General features: G+C 43.5%; 1 protein-coding gene across 6 annotated transcripts in view; it reads left to right on the forward strand.

Moving 5' to 3' along the window:
- Positions 1–17,298, forward strand: part of Cobl (cordon-bleu WH2 repeat protein) — a 227,255-nt gene that overhangs the window by 197,472 nt on the left and 12,485 nt on the right. For all 6 annotated transcript variants that reach the window (XM_021210378.1, XM_021210380.1, XM_029544956.1 and 3 more), the window contains 4 exons: positions 8,204–8,301; positions 9,508–11,390; positions 13,298–13,417; positions 14,516–14,779. In XM_021210378.1, the coding sequence (XP_021066037.1) occupies positions 8,204–8,301; positions 9,508–11,390; positions 13,298–13,417; positions 14,516–14,779 (2,365 nt within the window). The remainder of the gene's footprint in view (positions 1–8,203; positions 8,302–9,507; positions 11,391–13,297; positions 13,418–14,515; positions 14,780–17,298) is intronic.

Genomic DNA, 17,298 nt, shown 5'->3' on the forward strand with positions numbered 1-17,298 from the left:
GAGAGAGAGAGAGAGAGAGAGAGAGAGAGAGAGAGAGAGAGAGAGAGAGAGAGAGAGAGAAAATATGAATATAATAGTGGCATCCATGTTCAGAAAATAGTGGTTGTAGTGGTTGACATAGTAATAAGGAATGTGTTTGTTTCCGGGCAGCTTCCTATGGAGGACACATGCAATGTTCAGACCCCTTGTAGGACCTTTCTTTCCCTGTGTCCTAAGTATGTACCCCATAGGCATGACCTCTGTAGCTAATGTTTTGTCTCTCATCCCACATTCCTGGCTCTACCCAGAAAGATTCCAATCCAATATCTAGTTTCTGCAACTTTTCTTAAGATGTCTATTTGTGTTCCTAATGGGGTTCAATCTGGATGAGTCATAATGATGGTATGAGGCCAGGCTATGTTGTATCCCTCTTCATCACCTCTGAATGCCAGACCTTAGGAGATGGGAGAGATCAGAAGTTAACTTTTTGTCATAACAAGCAAGGTTAGGACTCTAGGATTAGAGTGGATTCTAGTAAGTTGTCATACATGACCTCAATGTGTGGAAAGTATCCAGCATGGGATTGCTCACTAGGTAAGTAAGGATTGCTTGTGCCTTTACACTTAGATCTTCTGTTGCCACACTTCTTTTGCTCAGGAAGTCACTAAATGCTGTTTGAAAATCACTTAAAGATGAAACATGACTTGTAAAAGCCCAGAAGTCCTGGTTTTCACAGCTGTCTCCTTTCTCTTGTCTTTGCATGGTGAAATCATCTTTATTTGGGGGGACAAGATTACCTAGGTTTCCATGTTTAAATCATGGACACAAATATTGTATTATCTCTCTCAAGCACCTGTCCAAAAATCCCATGAGGGTCACCCTCTGCTATTAGCTATCCTTTTTCTATGGTGTAGACAGGCGATAGGGCTTCAGAACGGTATGGCTATGGTTGGAGAGTTAGCTCATTGCCACTATAGCTGTCTCTTCATTGGTGCTTTTATAGATGAGTTCCACCCAGTAGCCCAGGAGCCTATGGTTTAAGTTTAACAATATCAGTCTTCTAAAAACTCTGTCTTCTAAAAAAAATAAACAAGTGAGAATGGCTGACCATAATTCCAGTTTATTATATCTGGTACAGTTTGAAAAGAGGGTGTTTTTCCTTCAACTTATTTGATTAACATCCACCTGCAAATTTTTCACTGCCCTGAATTCAAACTTTACCCTGTAACTGGGACATCAGCTTTCCATTGTCTTCCTCTAAACTCAGTACAAAAGATAAATTCCCAAGAATTCTGACAAAAGGTACACACACACACAGATGGAATATGCATGTGGTATTGGTCCCTTGTTCTGCGAACACCCAAGAGTAGCACTTTGAGCTTCATGACTGGCTTTCCCCTGGGAAATAGTTACAATTATTGCTGGATTTACTTGTGAATCTGTTCCTGCTCTGTATACTTTATAGTTGACCAGGGCCAACATTTCTTATTCTAAATGAATAGCTTGACAAAAGTGTGCCTTTGGCCTGCAAATCCATTTCTCCCTTCTCTTTCTTCCTCAGTAAAATTGAGATATGTAGTGTTCCCTCTTAGAACAGTACCTAGCATAGATAACTGAGATGATAATTGTTTCTGTTGCTGTCATTTACAATTCATGGAGGAAAAAGAGAAATAGGATTTGTTGGATAAACTCTATGACCATTTCCAACTCTGCTTGCCTTCTCTTCAAACTATAACATCTTTGTTTGAGTACAAATAATAGACAGACAAGGGAAAAGGAGAATGGATGTTGCTTCTCCCACTCTGGGAGGACTAAGAACGGAATGAGCAATATTTCTAAATAGTGGACCCCCATTCTGGCTGTCATCACGCAGTTTATCTGTCTATATATCAGCATCACCAAATTTCAAGTTCTAAGGTTCCTTTGGGGAGCATCAGTTATGAAAGTTGCTGTAAGATGTGAATAAGAGAGATGACTGTGTAGATTTGAGTTTTCTCAAAAGTGGAGCCAAATGTAGTCACATGCCAAGCCTCCCAAAGTAGAAAACACATTATAGCTTCTGCCTCCCAAGAGACAATAGAAAGAATGTAAGAGCCAGAAGAAGAGAAGGAGCTCTGGGAAGCACTGTCTGTTCTACATGGCATGGCCATGGTGCCCAAGAACTCACATCAGCTAGGGTTGCCCACCAAAGGCCTTCACAAAACGGAGCCTGTCCACGGTCGGTCATGCTTGAAGGAGAGGTCTCAAGGCCTCACCCATCTCACATTGTCAGGAGCTGTTGACAAATCATGGTTGCTGAGGGAAGGGGAAGTCACTCTCCTCAGTGCTATAGCTACTAGTAAGCAGCCCACACTCTGAGAAACAGACTCCCATCCATAGTCACACTGATTAAGCTAATTAAACTCAGTGGGGTCCCAAGTAACAGTAAACATTAAACACATGAAACTGGAAGGGCCTGTTGGGAAGAATAAGGGCCCACCAGCATCATTAAGAGGATGGGAGAAAGGAATGGGGGAGAGATGGTCAAGCAAGACATTACCTACATGTATGAATTTTTCAGAAGACTCTTCTTAAAATAGTGTCTACGTGTGAAGAGAAGTCCAGTTTTTTTGTTTCTTCGGATGAAGAGGGACCCCTCTCCCACTCCCACCTTTTGCCTCACTCCCTACATGGCAACCCTTCAAAGACCTTCCTGGCCTTGATTGGTTGGTAAATGGGAGTAGAGACATACATAATTGCAGTCTGAGAAAAATTCTTCCCCTTCTTGCAGGCATGTGGTCCCAAAGTAGCCTTATGTGCAGACTGAGACTCAACGAGGACATGGGTCCAGAATTTCTACATCATCCACCATCTGGATCCCTAAACTAGAACTCCAGGAACTGTGACCCCCAAACGTTTTTGGAAGTCATTCATATAATACAGACCATAATACCTAGAATCCTAGAAACTGTGTGACCCAGGAGCATTTATAAAGGTCAACATGTGCACCCCTGAGCATTCATAACCATCAGCATTCAGAAGCTACAAGAATAGTTAGAAGCATGTTAATGTATTGTACAGTCCTTCAGAGTAGTATTAGAATACACAAGAATATAGAAGCCACTGGGGATACCAATCATTTGGTAGACTACCTGCCTTGTATGCATGAGGCCCTGATTTCATCCTTATACTAGAGAAAAATGTGGAGTTCTGCACTATATTGTAGCCACTAGTCATATTAGCTGAGAAGCACTTGCCACATGGCTGTTTACATTGAAATATTTTGTACATGCTCAGTAAAGAAATCCATTAATCACATGTATAAATAAAGCTAAAATTAGAGCAATTAAAATTACCTTCACTTGTCTCCTTTCAAATCGGACTGCAAGAATATCTAAAATCACATATATGGCCCCCAATGTATTTTGCACACTAGTGTTAGACTCTGAGGCCTTATCAGTGGGGAACACTTACATCTGCAATGAGGGGGTCAAGCATATGCAACAGCAATCCAGTTTCCCATGCTTTCTACCTCCAGGCTGTCCTAATCATTTTGCAGTCACAGGGTTGCTTTGGTCTTCATCAGCAAATTAAACTGCTCTCTGAAAACATCGTGATTTCCCTCTCAGATATTTTTCACAACTGTATACATTTCTTAAAAGAACTCAGCCAAATCAAAACCAAGCGTACCTTAATGTGCAGAATGTAATGTCATAAGTATACCATTTACGTTTTCTTTCTAATAAATAACAAGTAGAAAGAAAAACTCAGCAAGCTCCTGTTTGTCCCAGCACCAAGTAGAGAGGATGATTACCTGTTCACATCTGCCAGAGCTACATAAACAGTGCTAAAGGCCAAGCTGGGCCAAGGCTGCCCCAGCTGGATGAGAGGCATACCCTCCGTCTCCACCCTGACTCCCAAAGGGCAGTACACATGAGGCAAATGAGCCTCCCAGGCAGATGGGATTGAAAGTCCCTCAGACTGTATGCAGCAGTAGCCTGAACATCATCGCATTCTCTGCAGCCATTGCCTCCAGTTCTGTGTGAGAAAATAGATCTGGCTGTGTTTATTCAACATGTGCAGGCTGATAGCAAAATGCCCGCTGAATGATTGTTTGCCTTCTATTTTCTTGGTCTTTAGCCACAACAAACTGCCAATAAGAACTATATCTTAAGATTTGGTCATAATTGAAGGTGGGGGAGGAAGCCTGGGAATGAAACATCCGTGCACATTTGCTTCATGTCAGTAGATAAGTTGCTTTCTGCCCACTGGGCACTATTCAATGATATATATGCCTTATGCTGTCCTGTAATCCCATAGGGAGCTATGCTTCAAGCCCTGTGATTAAGTCCTGGTAAGTGTCAAAGACAAATGCCAGTATCCTGCATCTGTGTAACCCTTTACAAAAGTGGAGATGGACACACAGGGAAAACAAACATCTACTCCCAGAAATCTTAGAGAGGAAAGCAAAATTGGAAAATTCCCATTGGCTTTGACCTTGACTTGATAACCCTTCATGGAGAAGCTCAGGCCCAGATAATAGCAATCCTTGGGGTACATCTGAAGTAGATCAAGCTGAAGAAGCAGCAAGAGGACCGCACTGCTACCTTGTTTAGAGATTTCAGGGACTTGGCAGCTTTATAAGGAACCTAAGCCAAGAGCCTGGCAGTGGCTAGACATTTCTGGACTCTACAAGGCGTCCAGGTTGGCTACTTCTGGCATATGTCTATTCCTCTTCCTGAATAAGTATGACCTTAAGGACATAAATCACTCCAGAGTGCCAGGGAGCAAAACTAGAGCCATGGGAGAATAGGAATGTGCTGGCAGGACCTATCACTGGGTACCAGCATCAGGGGGTGGGGGCAAGGGAAATGTTTAAGTCCATATGAGGTAGTGAGTGGAAACGGACTGGTCAGCAAAAGTGGACACAGGTAAAGGGGTACCTTCAGTAGTACAGTACTCTCGTACTTGAGCAAGACAGTTCTGGATACAGGGAGGAAACTGAGAAAGCCCGCCCACACACCCAGAGTGGAACTGCTGATGGCTAGAGTAGTTGAGACTGATGCTGAGTTAGATAGGATTATGGTGAAGGACCAAATCTGCTCTGAACTAACTGTAGCTTTCTCCCTGATGGCCAGTGAGATCCTGGGCCCAGCAGTCTCCTATAGGAAACAAGGTTTTGCATACCATTCATATGAAGAAACATTTAAACTCTTTTATAACAAAAAAGAATAAAGAGCTGGGGTCTGAAAATAGCATTTAAGATTTTTCACATTAAAAAGCGTTATCAGACTCGGTGGGGGAGGATGGGAGGGCGCAGCGCTTGGGATGTAAATAACTCATAAAAATTTTAAAAATATGTTTATCAGGCTTGAGAAATAGTCTGTCCAGTAAAGTGGCTTGCTGTGTGAGCATGAGGAACTGAGTGCAATCTCCAGAACCCACTTTAAAGAAAAATAAAAAATAAAAAGGCTCAGTGTTTTTAATTCTAGCACAATGGAGGCAGAGACAGGATAGTCTTACCCTTCGTAGAAAACTCTAGAGAGAGCCCCTGTCTCAAAAATGTCCATGATCATGCACAAAAGAACACCCAAATCCACAAGCATGCTTTTAAAAATTGCTTTGTCATGCTAGGTTCATTGCAGTAAAAGTCTCTGTGATTCCTCCTTTGCAGAAAGGTACACTGGCTCATTCCTGGCTCACCCTTGTCCACAGGCATATGTGGGGTTATAGCATCACAGTTATCATCCTATGTATAGTTCTGTGTCTTGGGGTTTTTTTTTTTTCATGTACTCTGCTAGAAGCAGCATTACTTGGTGTTTCTCCGTAGGCTCTCTGATTGTCATGGTTACTGATTGGACTGTATTTCTCCACAGGCTCTCTGACATCAGAGTTACTGATTTTTATTGCCCTTTACAATGCAGCTCTCCTGGCTGCTGAATATTTTAGATTTTTCCCACAGAATACAATGAATGCTGTTATATTTATATTTTCTCCTTCCACTGAATTGCTTCCCTACAAAGATGAAGTATTTGTTGATATGTGATTCCATATTGCTTTCCATTTAAACCAACAGCAGGCATATGTGTTTGTTGTATCCACTGCAGTTTCATTAGTTCAAGGTGATTTCTTTTCTAGTTTAACATTTATTTTAAAAAATGGTGGAATTTAAACTTAATTCTTAAAGGCAATCTTCTCTTTAGTGTCTCTTGAGTGATAGAACCATATAGTCTTTGAACAAAGACAAATGCTTTGATATAAAAGTATATGTGTGCATAAATATAAGCACCCTAAATTACAAGTATAAATCTAAACATAACTTGTTTAACATATCAAATGCCATTTTGCCTAGGAATATCTTATTTTTCTCTGCCATATAGTGCAGCAAATATTCGAGTTACTTTTTTCATCACATTCCCTGAAAGAGAAACAGCTTTAACAAACTACATTGAAACAATTAAAGGCCAAAAGCAAAGCAGTGGGAAGGACAATTGTGCACCTCTTGTGGTCCTCCTTAATTGGTCTGCGTGCACACACATCTCTAACCAGCCCCTTTTGTCTAGCCTGTCAGAGGACATTAGCTGAGACCAATCTTGAAGCTACTTCCTGGCTCCCAAATGGACATAGTCACTAAAAAAGAAAGACTCATTTATTAGAATGAAATTTTTGCTGCGTAAGTGAGGATTGTACAAGGCACATTTCATGCATCATTATCTGGGCCTGATTAGCAATGATGGAAATTGGTCCTCAATTTTAACAATCAGCGGAAAGGAACCTTCAGCTCTCGCTGAAGACAGACAATTGCCATAGACATGTCTGCGTTTTCTGCACAATAGGAAAATGGAGGCAAAGGCCCTTGCAGAGGCAGCTCTCAAATTGTTTTGGCAGCACTTGTCTCACATATGCCATTGTCCCTGTGACGCAAATAAAACATGACCTTGCCGTCCTGAGCAGCAGGATGACACATCTTAGGATGCCCTGCGCCACAGGGGGCCACATTGTCCCTAGTGACCCTAGACATGGCTAGGCCACCTGGTCAATGCAGCCAACCCTCACTCAAGCTTTGGAACAAGTGCCACCTGTCTTTGAATGCTATGTGACCTTGCACATGTCAATGAGTCTCTTTTTACAGTTTCCTATCTAAACAATGACAGTGACAACACCACTTACATTACAGACCATTTGTGAGGATTGCAATACTGGGATTTATACATGCAAACAAATTCTACTTGGAGTCCAGCAGGCAAACGCTGTTTCCCTAGCACAAAGGCATGCCGTGCTTCTGGGGCTTGCTTTGAAAGGCCTCCAAGAAGGAAGCCACAGTGAAGGCCAAGAATGGAAGCTTTTATACTACTACAGTGGGTATAATGTTTTCTGTTGCTCATGTCAAGGTCTTTATTATTACAATAGGAAAATCCAAAGGTAGTTCACTTCTGTGGGTGTCACAATGAAGTTTCCCAAGCTCCCTTCCCTTCTATCCTCTGCCCAGTTCAGGAATTGAGATGCAGTAATATGATGAAAAAGAAACATGTCAGACAATATGAAAGCCCCTTATTGTAGAGGGTTGAATTGTTTTTTTTCCTTTCCAAGTCTTGCAGGTAGATTACTGCTAAGGGGCAGCACAAAGGGAGGCAGAGGCTTGCAGAATTGAAGGGTTTCTGAATACTTCCCATACAGCCCCACATGCTCTGAGATTCTCTTTGACAGCACAGGAAGTTTAAAAGTGCCCTATATCAGAGCCTAAAGCCTACATGACTGCAGCTCAGGGGACTCTGATAAATTGCAGATGTTCAGGAACAGGCTGGCAGTTTAGAGTCATGTGTGAAGACACAGACCTGGCATCATGACATACAGCTGCTCATCAGGTGCCTCACTTCTAAAGATGCCAGCTGCAGTATAGTACAGCTCTGCTGGAGTCTTACCAGCACGTTTGCTTGTCTAGTACAGCAGAGAGAAAACATGGGGACCACATTACACCTGCATGGGGTTCAGGTGTTGATAACAGTTTGGGGAGGATATGAGCATAACCTCCAAATATACCACATATTACATATGTAACTTACATGCTGTATATAATATATATGGACATACACATCACTCATGCAAATAATGAATCTTTGCAGTTCCAAGAATCGTGTCGTCACAGCAAATGTGGGACTGCTTAGCCTTGAATATCGACTGACGTTTCTGGAAAAGAGTTATAAGTCCTAATCAATACATTCTTTTTTTCTTTGGTATTCTCTAGGACTGAGAAAGCCACCATGCCTACAAATGATGATGAAAACCTATTCATCTCTGGCCACTTACATCAGACCCTGGCAGAACTTGACGAGGATCTGGAAGGTAACAGAAACAGTACCCCGTATGACCAGACCGTGTGGGCAGTCACTTCTTCTTAGTACTTTGGAGTGGCTCTACGAGAAAGAAGTCTTGGGTTTGCAGCTTAGTTTGGATGTGTTTTGCCTGTATGTAAGGGTTGAAATTCTCTCTCAGGTGAGGGCTATTCGTGAGGGACTAATCTTTGTCAGGGTTCCAAGCAATATTAAGAAAGTGTCGCAGAAGTAGTTTTTAAAATATGGGCAAGTAATACTACTTTTTATGTTAAGATGTACTATACACACATTAGAGATTTAAATATACAGAATGAGCCAGGGGGATATGAGATGTGTAAGGAGAAGCAGCTGTCTTTATTAAAATGTAAAACTCTTCCTTGATAGTGCAAAACACGTAATCTTTTGTCCATGATGAACACCTCAGTGTGGAGCATCCATGGCACTGCCATTCTCTTAACACGTTCTTTGGAAAACACTAGAAGGTTAAGGGAGATGCAAATAATTGTAGTGAATAAGTAGAAATTCCTTTACAGGAAGAAAGCTACACTATTTTCTTCATGGCACACATTAAATATAAACTAGAAAAGTAAAGCCATGACAAGCAGACTTGAAAATTGATCCTGATTCTATCTAATCCTGGTTTTAGCCTCTTGTCATTGGCATTTGGTTGACAGCTCTGGGAATCATAACCAGTCATGTAGTCTCCCACAGTCTTGTGACCCCGTGACCCACTGCCCACTGGATCGCTTAGTTTTTTGGAGAGTCGGTGTCATTCTGAAGACACCAAGAGTTACTTCTTCTCTCTCTTTTTAAGAAATTAAACCTAGAGCAAGTCATTCTACATGCCTTGCTGTACTTCTAGTGAACACAAGAAATAGGAAGGACAGAAATCCCAGTGCCACCTGAGAGAGAATATTTCCAGATACTAAATGTAGAAGTCTGTTTTATTATTCAATGATTTGACAAAATATAGTGGATAAGCATCGCACCCTGAAACATCATGGATAGGCAAATGGTTCTGTGCCTGTAAGGTGAAAGCTGAGATTCTGGCCCCAGGCAGATGCAGATTATAAATCAAAAAAAACATTTAACATGTATATTTTTTACCAAAGTAGTAATCCCTGGGGAAATCAAAGTATTGGCCATGCTTTCACCAACTCGTTGTTAATACTATAATGAGTGCCAATTAGTGATTTGTGTTTGTCTTTCTCTACAGGAATGGAAGAAAATTATGAAACAGATACTAGCTCTCTAACTAACTCTGTCAATGGTGTATCCAACCACAGTCTGCAAGAAGCCATAATCCCCGATAGTGGCATGGATGACATCCCAGTCACTTTTATCGGGGAAGTTTCTGATGAGCCTTTTGACTCAGGGATGTTCTCCAGTAGATGTAGCAATGCCACTACTTTTAACGCAGGGGGCATTGGTAGCCAAAGATCTCATTTGTCCCCATTTCAGACTGAGCATAGCCAGCCGTTTTTAAGGACAAGTAGAAAAGAGCCTGACCCCTCCCCTCCTTCCCAAGATAACAGGAAGAGAAATCAGCCAACCCCAGCCAACACATCTGAAAATGAGAATCCAGTAGAAGCAGACCCTACAGTTACATCACTTGTTTCAAAGCTTTTAATAGATGACCCAAAAGCAAAGGATAAAGGCAAGGTGCGTGGTTCTAGTAACAGTGAGAAGACACAGGCAGGTCATGGAATAAACTCACTGCGAGTGAATCCAAGAGATGGTAAGGATGAGAGCTCCAACTCAGCACCCCCACCATGGTCTCATCATGGCCAGGCCTCAGGGGGAAGCTATGGACTCAAGCATGGCCTCACTACGTATAAAATCGTCCCTCCCAAATCAGAGATGAGGTATTATGACAGGGATGTGTCCCTCTCCACTGGTGCCATTAAGATTGATGAACTAGGGAATCTGGTGAGTCCCCACATGAACGGAAGCAGGACCATATCCCCACCATCGGCTGTTGTCGAAACAGACACTCCACCTATTGGAAAAGTCAAAGAGTTCTGGAGGCGCAACTCAATGGAAAAGTACCTGAATGGGCCGGCCGAGGGCACTGTCAAAAGAGCCACCTCCACCACTATCACTGCCACACCAGAAATACTACAGCAAGATAATGGGATGAAGGCAGCCTTCACAGTGACCACTCCCCAGCAGCAGCCTGCCTCACAGGAATATGGGGCACACCTGGAGGAAGAGAGAAGCCGGCCACGGTCAGCAGTCTCTTGTTCTGTGAAAGTGCCAGCATCTAATCCCACAGACATCACATTCCTCAAACCTCAGAGAAGAACATCTAGCCAGTATGTGGCCTCCGCTATTGCCAAGAAGATGGGGCCTCCAAAAGTCCATGCTGATGTGGTGAGACCACATAAGACGACCGCTGAACAGGGTCATGAAGAAGCAAAGCTGGCTAGACCTCCTCCCACCAGGAAAGATGATGCAGCTCCCAACCTGCACTCAGAAGCAAGACAGCATGAACATGGGATAAACCAGAGCTCTGTCTGCCTTCCCAGCAACCCTGGTGTGCAATTGCCAGCAGGAGACCATCCCAAAGTAGAGGTCAACACCGCGTATGGGAAGTTATCGACTCAAGACTATCCTGCTGCTGTCCACAGAAACTCCTATTTCCTCCCAGGCAGATCTTCCCAGAGGGATCGTGTTTCTGTGGGACAGAGCCGTGGTTTCAATGAAAAGCAAACTGCAAGTAACCAAAAGGCAAATTCAACATCTAACTTCTCGAAGGCACTGGACAAGGCACACCCACCCCCTCTGCTCTTGGCAGAGGCCCGTGACTCTGAGAGGATACTGATGAATGGCTCTGCACGAACCCCAGGCAATTGTGAGCCCCCCCACTCTCCAAAAGAATCCACCCTGACTAGCTATATTATCTTACAGACAGAGGAAAAGCCCAGTTTGTTATCTACAGACGGTCAAGACGCAGATGATACTCTACCGTCCAGCATTTTTGGGCCAAAGAAAAAATTCAAGCCTGTCGTTCAAAGGCCACTCCCAAAAGATATATCCCTGCACAGTGCCCTGATGGAAGCTATCCACTCATCGGGAGGGAGGGAAAAGCTCCGAAAGGTGAATGTGGTGGGCATCAGGGTTTGGGTGCAGGGAGCTCCTGAGCAGCTCTTCCATTCCTGTCCTAGATCTTTAGAAGAAAGACTGCAGAGGCAGAGCTGCAAGTTTGCTGGTTTCATTTTATCTACGTTCTGTCTCTTTCTTCTAATGCATTTGAATAAAAGCACTAAAGAGGCCGATAAGATTTAGCTTGTTAGGCTCTGGCAGTCCAGTGGGAAAATATGTCAATCAGTAAGTATTGGGCCAGGGTGTGGGGCTGTCTGTACTTCGGTCCAGAAGCATCCTGTCAGCTTTGTGCTGGCCTAATGAAATATCTGAAAAACTTAGAAAAAGGAAAGGTTTATCTTGGCTCAAGATTTGGAGGGTTTAGTTCATAGTCACTTAGCTTATGACTTTTGATCTTGTGGCAAAGCAATACAGCATCGTGGGAACGCACGGCAGGTCCAATGTTCACCTCCAAATCAGGGAGGGGAAAGAGAGACGTGTCCATCATTCCATTCAAGTACCTCCTTTCAGTGACCTTGAACAGCCCACCAGTATTACCTCCTAATGTCTTCCCCAGCTCCTAGTCGTGATAGGCTGAGAAATATGCCTTTCATGAGTGACTGGGGGAAGTCTTGACACTCTGAGATAGTAAGACACAGGCAGGACCACTGCTTTCTGTACAGCCTTGTGTTGCTAAACATGGGGACACATTCTGAGAACTGCATGGAGTTTGGTTTCATTGTTGTGTGAACATCATGAGATGTCACACAAGGCCATATGGCAGTAGGCCAGCACTCTATGGGGACTTCTTGTTGCATAAATTACATCAATGGGAAATTTAAAAAGAATGCTGCTGGTATAGCAAGTTTTATCATTTTGGATGAAGATAAAGCAATGGAACCATACCCTAAAAATAATTATCCACGACAAAATAACTATAGAGCCTATAGTGAATGCATGATATAGTAATGTAGTCACCCACACTCATAACCAAGAGTCACAACTGTACGTAATTATGCACCATACACTCTGCATGTCTAAAAGTACAGTGAGTAGGCTTGCCTATACTAGCGTCACCCCAAACACCTGCAAAATTCATTGCAGTAGGACTTTAGTGTCACTGGGAGACAGAAATATTTCATCTCTTTTCCACTCTTGTGAGTCTGCTATCATCTGTGTGGTATGTCGTTGACTGGAACATGTGATGGGATTGTATTGCCATTGTACAGTAAAAATAACAATTTTGCAGTCCTCCATTTTCAGGTCATTTAACACATCAAAATGTTATTACTAAGCTAATGCCAATAATGAAAAGTGATTTCCTGTTTTTCAGTTGAGGAAGCAAGGCAGGGTGAGCTTTAAGTGATCTGGCCCAATGTCCCCCACTGATATTCTCATCCAGGTTTTCAAGATTTCAGCACACTTGTCAGCTAGGGGAGGCTGGGAGAAGAGCAGGAATAGTCTCACAGTTAAGAGACTGATTTTTGATGCAACCCCAAATCTATAATCTTTGGTTCTTCTATAGCTGCCACTCAACTTTCTACAGGGTTATGTCATGGTAGCCCATACAAGTTGAAAAAGCCTTTAATGTGCTAAACTTAGCTGAGCTTCGGTCTACCTCCCTGCATATGCTTAGAGTATTTACATCCGCCTATATTTGTACAACTCAAAGACTACATTAGTCTAACTCAAAGGCTGTTCTACACATGTGTTGAATGACTCAGTAAAGTTTTGAGTGCTAAGCTGAAACTAGAATAGCAAATGGTTGTGTGCATATGCTTTGATACTGTGGCTCAGTTGAATGCTCTTTTGGGAACTTTCTGAAAGTTCCTTTAAGCAGACAGAGGGATTGATGCTGCTGATATGGACTTAGCCTTGCCTCATCTTCAGAGTGAAATATGTTAACTTTATTAATACTCTAGACTGCAGAACAGGCCTCAGAAGGAAGGCCAAAGAAACCATCCTATGTGGAGGCAGAGAGCGAGCGATCTGCCCTTCTGGCAGCCATTCGGGGTCACAGTGGGACTCTCAGCCTCAGGAAGGTAAGGAAATGGACCTCCCATTTATAACATGTTCAGAATCCTGCCTGCACTTCCCCTCAGCAGACTAAGCCAATGCCACTTAGTGTCCATTGCTCTAACTACACGGCAGCTAGCATCAGAGCTGTGAACTCCATTTGTCTGGTATATTGTCACCCAATTCCAGCCAGCCGCCTTGGCCTCTGTTCATATAAAGTAAGAGACCCCTGCACTGAGTGACATTTTCCTGATTTTTCTGCAGGTCTATCCTGTTCACTAACATTTTCCAAATTCATTCACACACTCATCTTGATCTCAGGGTAGGATAACAAGGCCCTGCCACCCCGCCTAAGTTCATAGACCGAAGCAACTGTAGGAAGATAGCCCTGAACTTGCACAACTGTAGGCACATATTAATTGAGTTTAGAGGCAGGACAGTGCACCTATGAATGTCACACACAGAGTTTAAGGAATGATGTGACTTATACATTTTCCCTGGGGTTTTAGTGGCTCTCAACTTCCACTCTCACTTGGTCAAGTCTGTGTGTCTGACTTCTATTTCTTACCATCACATGTGAAAGAAATTATGAGACTAGAGAGTATTTTTATACTCCTGCCATAGCGGGTACCTTTGAGCCATAGTTTGGAAGGCCATGGGGATATATGTATAAGCAGACAGATTTCTGTTTTCCATGGTTCACCATTAAGGAGCTGTTTGAGGTTTACTGTGAGATGGGTAGCTGTGTGCTGTCTTCTCTGAAAGGATCTTTACATAAATCCTGTCTATCAGGTGCTATACCAAACACTATGGACTGGGTCACTTAGAAACAACAGAGGTTTGCTTCTCACAGCTCTGGAGGCTAGAAGTTAAAGGTTATGGCAACAACAGAATTGGTATTTTGTAAGGTTGTCTTGCTGGTCCCTCGTGCCTTCACACCAAGACCTCACATGGCAGAAGATTCAAGGTCTCTTTTATAGGGTACTGATTCTATTCATGGTAGATACACATGTATGAACTAATCCCTTCTAAAGCCTCTCACTCAATTATCATCACCATGGAGTGTCACAAATGAGATGGGGTACTGAGCATTTACTGTAGTAATCACTTAACTGTCTCATTAGGTGTCATCCCTTGCCTCTGAGGAGCTCCAGAGCTTCCGAAATGCTGCACTCGTGGCTCCAGGTTTGGACAAACCTCAGCAAGAAGACCCTGGCCTTCCACCCCCACCTGCCCTGCCACCACCACCCACTCCAGCCCCCCAGGCTCCTTCATCCTCCATAACAGTGTCTAGGTTCAGCACTGGTACCCTCAGCAACTCAGTAAATGCTAGGCAAGCCTTGATGGATGCCATCCGCTCGGGCACAGGAGCCGCGAGACTCAAAAAGGTGAGCATCGGTGCAGAAAACAGAAACAGAGGCAAAACTGACTAGGCAGCCCAGCGTCTGAAGGGTACCACCAAGGGGTGGACGAAAAAGAGTTGACTTGGGAGAAAGCCAGCTCTTCGTGCTATCTGCTGCACATGTGGCAAGGTGTAAGCTAAACCCACTTCTGTCTCCTAGCCCCAAATCAATGCTGGGGCAGGGTCAGGCTGGATGAGAATCCACAGTGTTCCCTGGAGGGAGTGTAGCACCCTTAGCCTGCAATGTCATCACCAGTCTTCCCATATCTATCTTTGTCTGCCTCCTTTTGCTAACATAACACAAACTTGCTAGTGAATTCAAAGTCTCCCCGCAGAACATGCACTGTTTTCTTCCCCCAGGTCTCTTTCGGCAGTCTAGTGCAGGTCTACACATCTATTTCCCACCTGCATACTGGAGAAAACTGTGGCCCCTGAAGCAGTGTTAGCAAACTCCACCTGCCCTGCTCTCAGCTCTCAGTACTACTACCCTATGAATTCACTGATTTCTGCAGCTGCATATGCCTCCTTCATACGGTATTTTAGATTTTCTAAGAGAGCGTTTTTTGGCTGCCTAAACTGTGCTGTCCCTGAAGAGGTCAATAGAAAGTTAATCTTCACGCTTGTGAGAGGCACAACACTCAGAGGATCCCCGTCACTCGGCTTTGATCATGCAGGGACTGGACTCAGCACAGAAGGTTCTTGTTGCCCAGGCTGTATCCTCTAAGGAAAACATGTCACCCATGAAACTGAGCCTGGGCAACAAGAACCACATAAGGCTACTGTTTCCAGAAACAAGACAGACAGATCTCCTTGTTCCCCACTTAGATGCCTCTTGTGGTGGAAGGGTAGTGAAGTTCCTTGGACATGGGCTGAGAAAAGCTATCCTTTCCTCAGCACTGGTCCATGGGTACCCCATAGGCCACCAACTCTGTTGCTCAGAGTCCCCTGGGTGCTCCTGAATTGCTCTCTTGGAATCCATTAGGCTCAGCTCCCTAGTTAGCCCCCACTTTCTTGACCTTGTCCTGATTTGAGGAGAGGGCAGTCATAGCTGTGCAGGTACCCAAAACTGACATTAAGGATGTAAACCATCTTTATTGGAGGCATAGCCCACTTCAGGTCCCTGTCCTGTAGCACTGGAGAGTGACAGGCTTCAAACTGACTCCCTGTGGTTTCCCCTTTCTATGGAATTCATGTAGTTCTGAACTTGTATGGCAAATGATCGGGAAGCAGTCATAGAAGTCAGACAGAGGTGGCTCTGAATCCACCCCTGAAGCTCCTCTGGGCTCAAGACAGCCATTTCCCACTGACTGAATTTCAGAGGTGTGTCTTCTTTAGAGAAGTCCTAAGCAAGTAATTTAGTGAAGCCCATCACAAGACTTTGTTTCTTAGTTCATAAAACCATGTTTCTCAACAAGAAATCTATAAGCAACATCTGAGTCCTAAATTAGACTCGTCAGAAGTTAGAGCCCACAGGTTAGCCAAGTTAAACTGTCTATGAAGGGACTTTGCTTTAGGGTTTGGGATAATTATCTATCTCATTTGCTCCTCTAATATATTCTGAAAACACTGAGTGTCACCTATCTGAGGCCCCTCTCCCTTCCAATTTCAGTGAGCTACTCAACCACGATTTGAAAATATTAAGTAATTAGCAATTGATGAGTGAAAAGAATTTTCAAATGGGTATTAATTAGTCGTATACTTGTTTATGTCTTCCTGTGTCTTAACGTGTAATTTAAACTCTTCATACCTACCCTAATAGGTGCATGGATCTAGTAAGAGTCAGAGTGTATATGAGATCTGGTACAGTCCACAGTTCCAAGCACGCCTGGGAGCTCTCTGGAGGGGACCAGTGACTTGAAAGCTACAGGCACATAGTTGCTCTCTATACACACAGCTCACCAACTGGTGTTTGGAGCTTTTCAAAATAGATGCTACTCTGTCTTACAGTGATGGAAAGAACCCAAGGCAAGAGAAACTAAAGGACAATGCTACACAGCTAGCAGGTGGTTACTTAAAAATCGAAAACTTGGGCTTGCTTTCTCTGAGAACTCTTTCTTCTGCTTTGCAGAAAGTTAAAAAGAAGCAAGATTGCAAAGCATCTGGAAGACTGAGTGTTTAGGAAAGTAAGGGGTAGAAATGAAGAACAGAGAATAAGGTCTGAATAGGCATGTCCAATTGAAGGTTTAGAGGTGAAGAGGAAATTGGCCACTATGAACCCCAGGCATGCTTGAAGGAAAGGTCATCACAGTACAATGTTGTAGCCAGGATAGGGGACACAGCTGTCATTTCCCACATGACCAGCTCCTTAAATGGGATCTGTAGGAGCAAGTTTTGATTATATTTCTTGGATTGGCATAATTCTTGGGTTGCTTACACACTCTGGAAAGCATGAGTCAGCATATGTTTAAGAATTTGTGTATCATGTTCAGTTACAAGGTGATTTGGGGCTGAGAACTGGGTGCTGGGTTATGGAGGCAAGATGACACTGAACAGGCTCTTGTCACT

This window comes from Mus pahari, chromosome 13 (genome assembly GCF_900095145.1).
Source record: "Mus pahari chromosome 13, PAHARI_EIJ_v1.1, whole genome shotgun sequence".
NCBI classification, from domain to species: domain Eukaryota; kingdom Metazoa; phylum Chordata; class Mammalia; order Rodentia; family Muridae; genus Mus; species Mus pahari.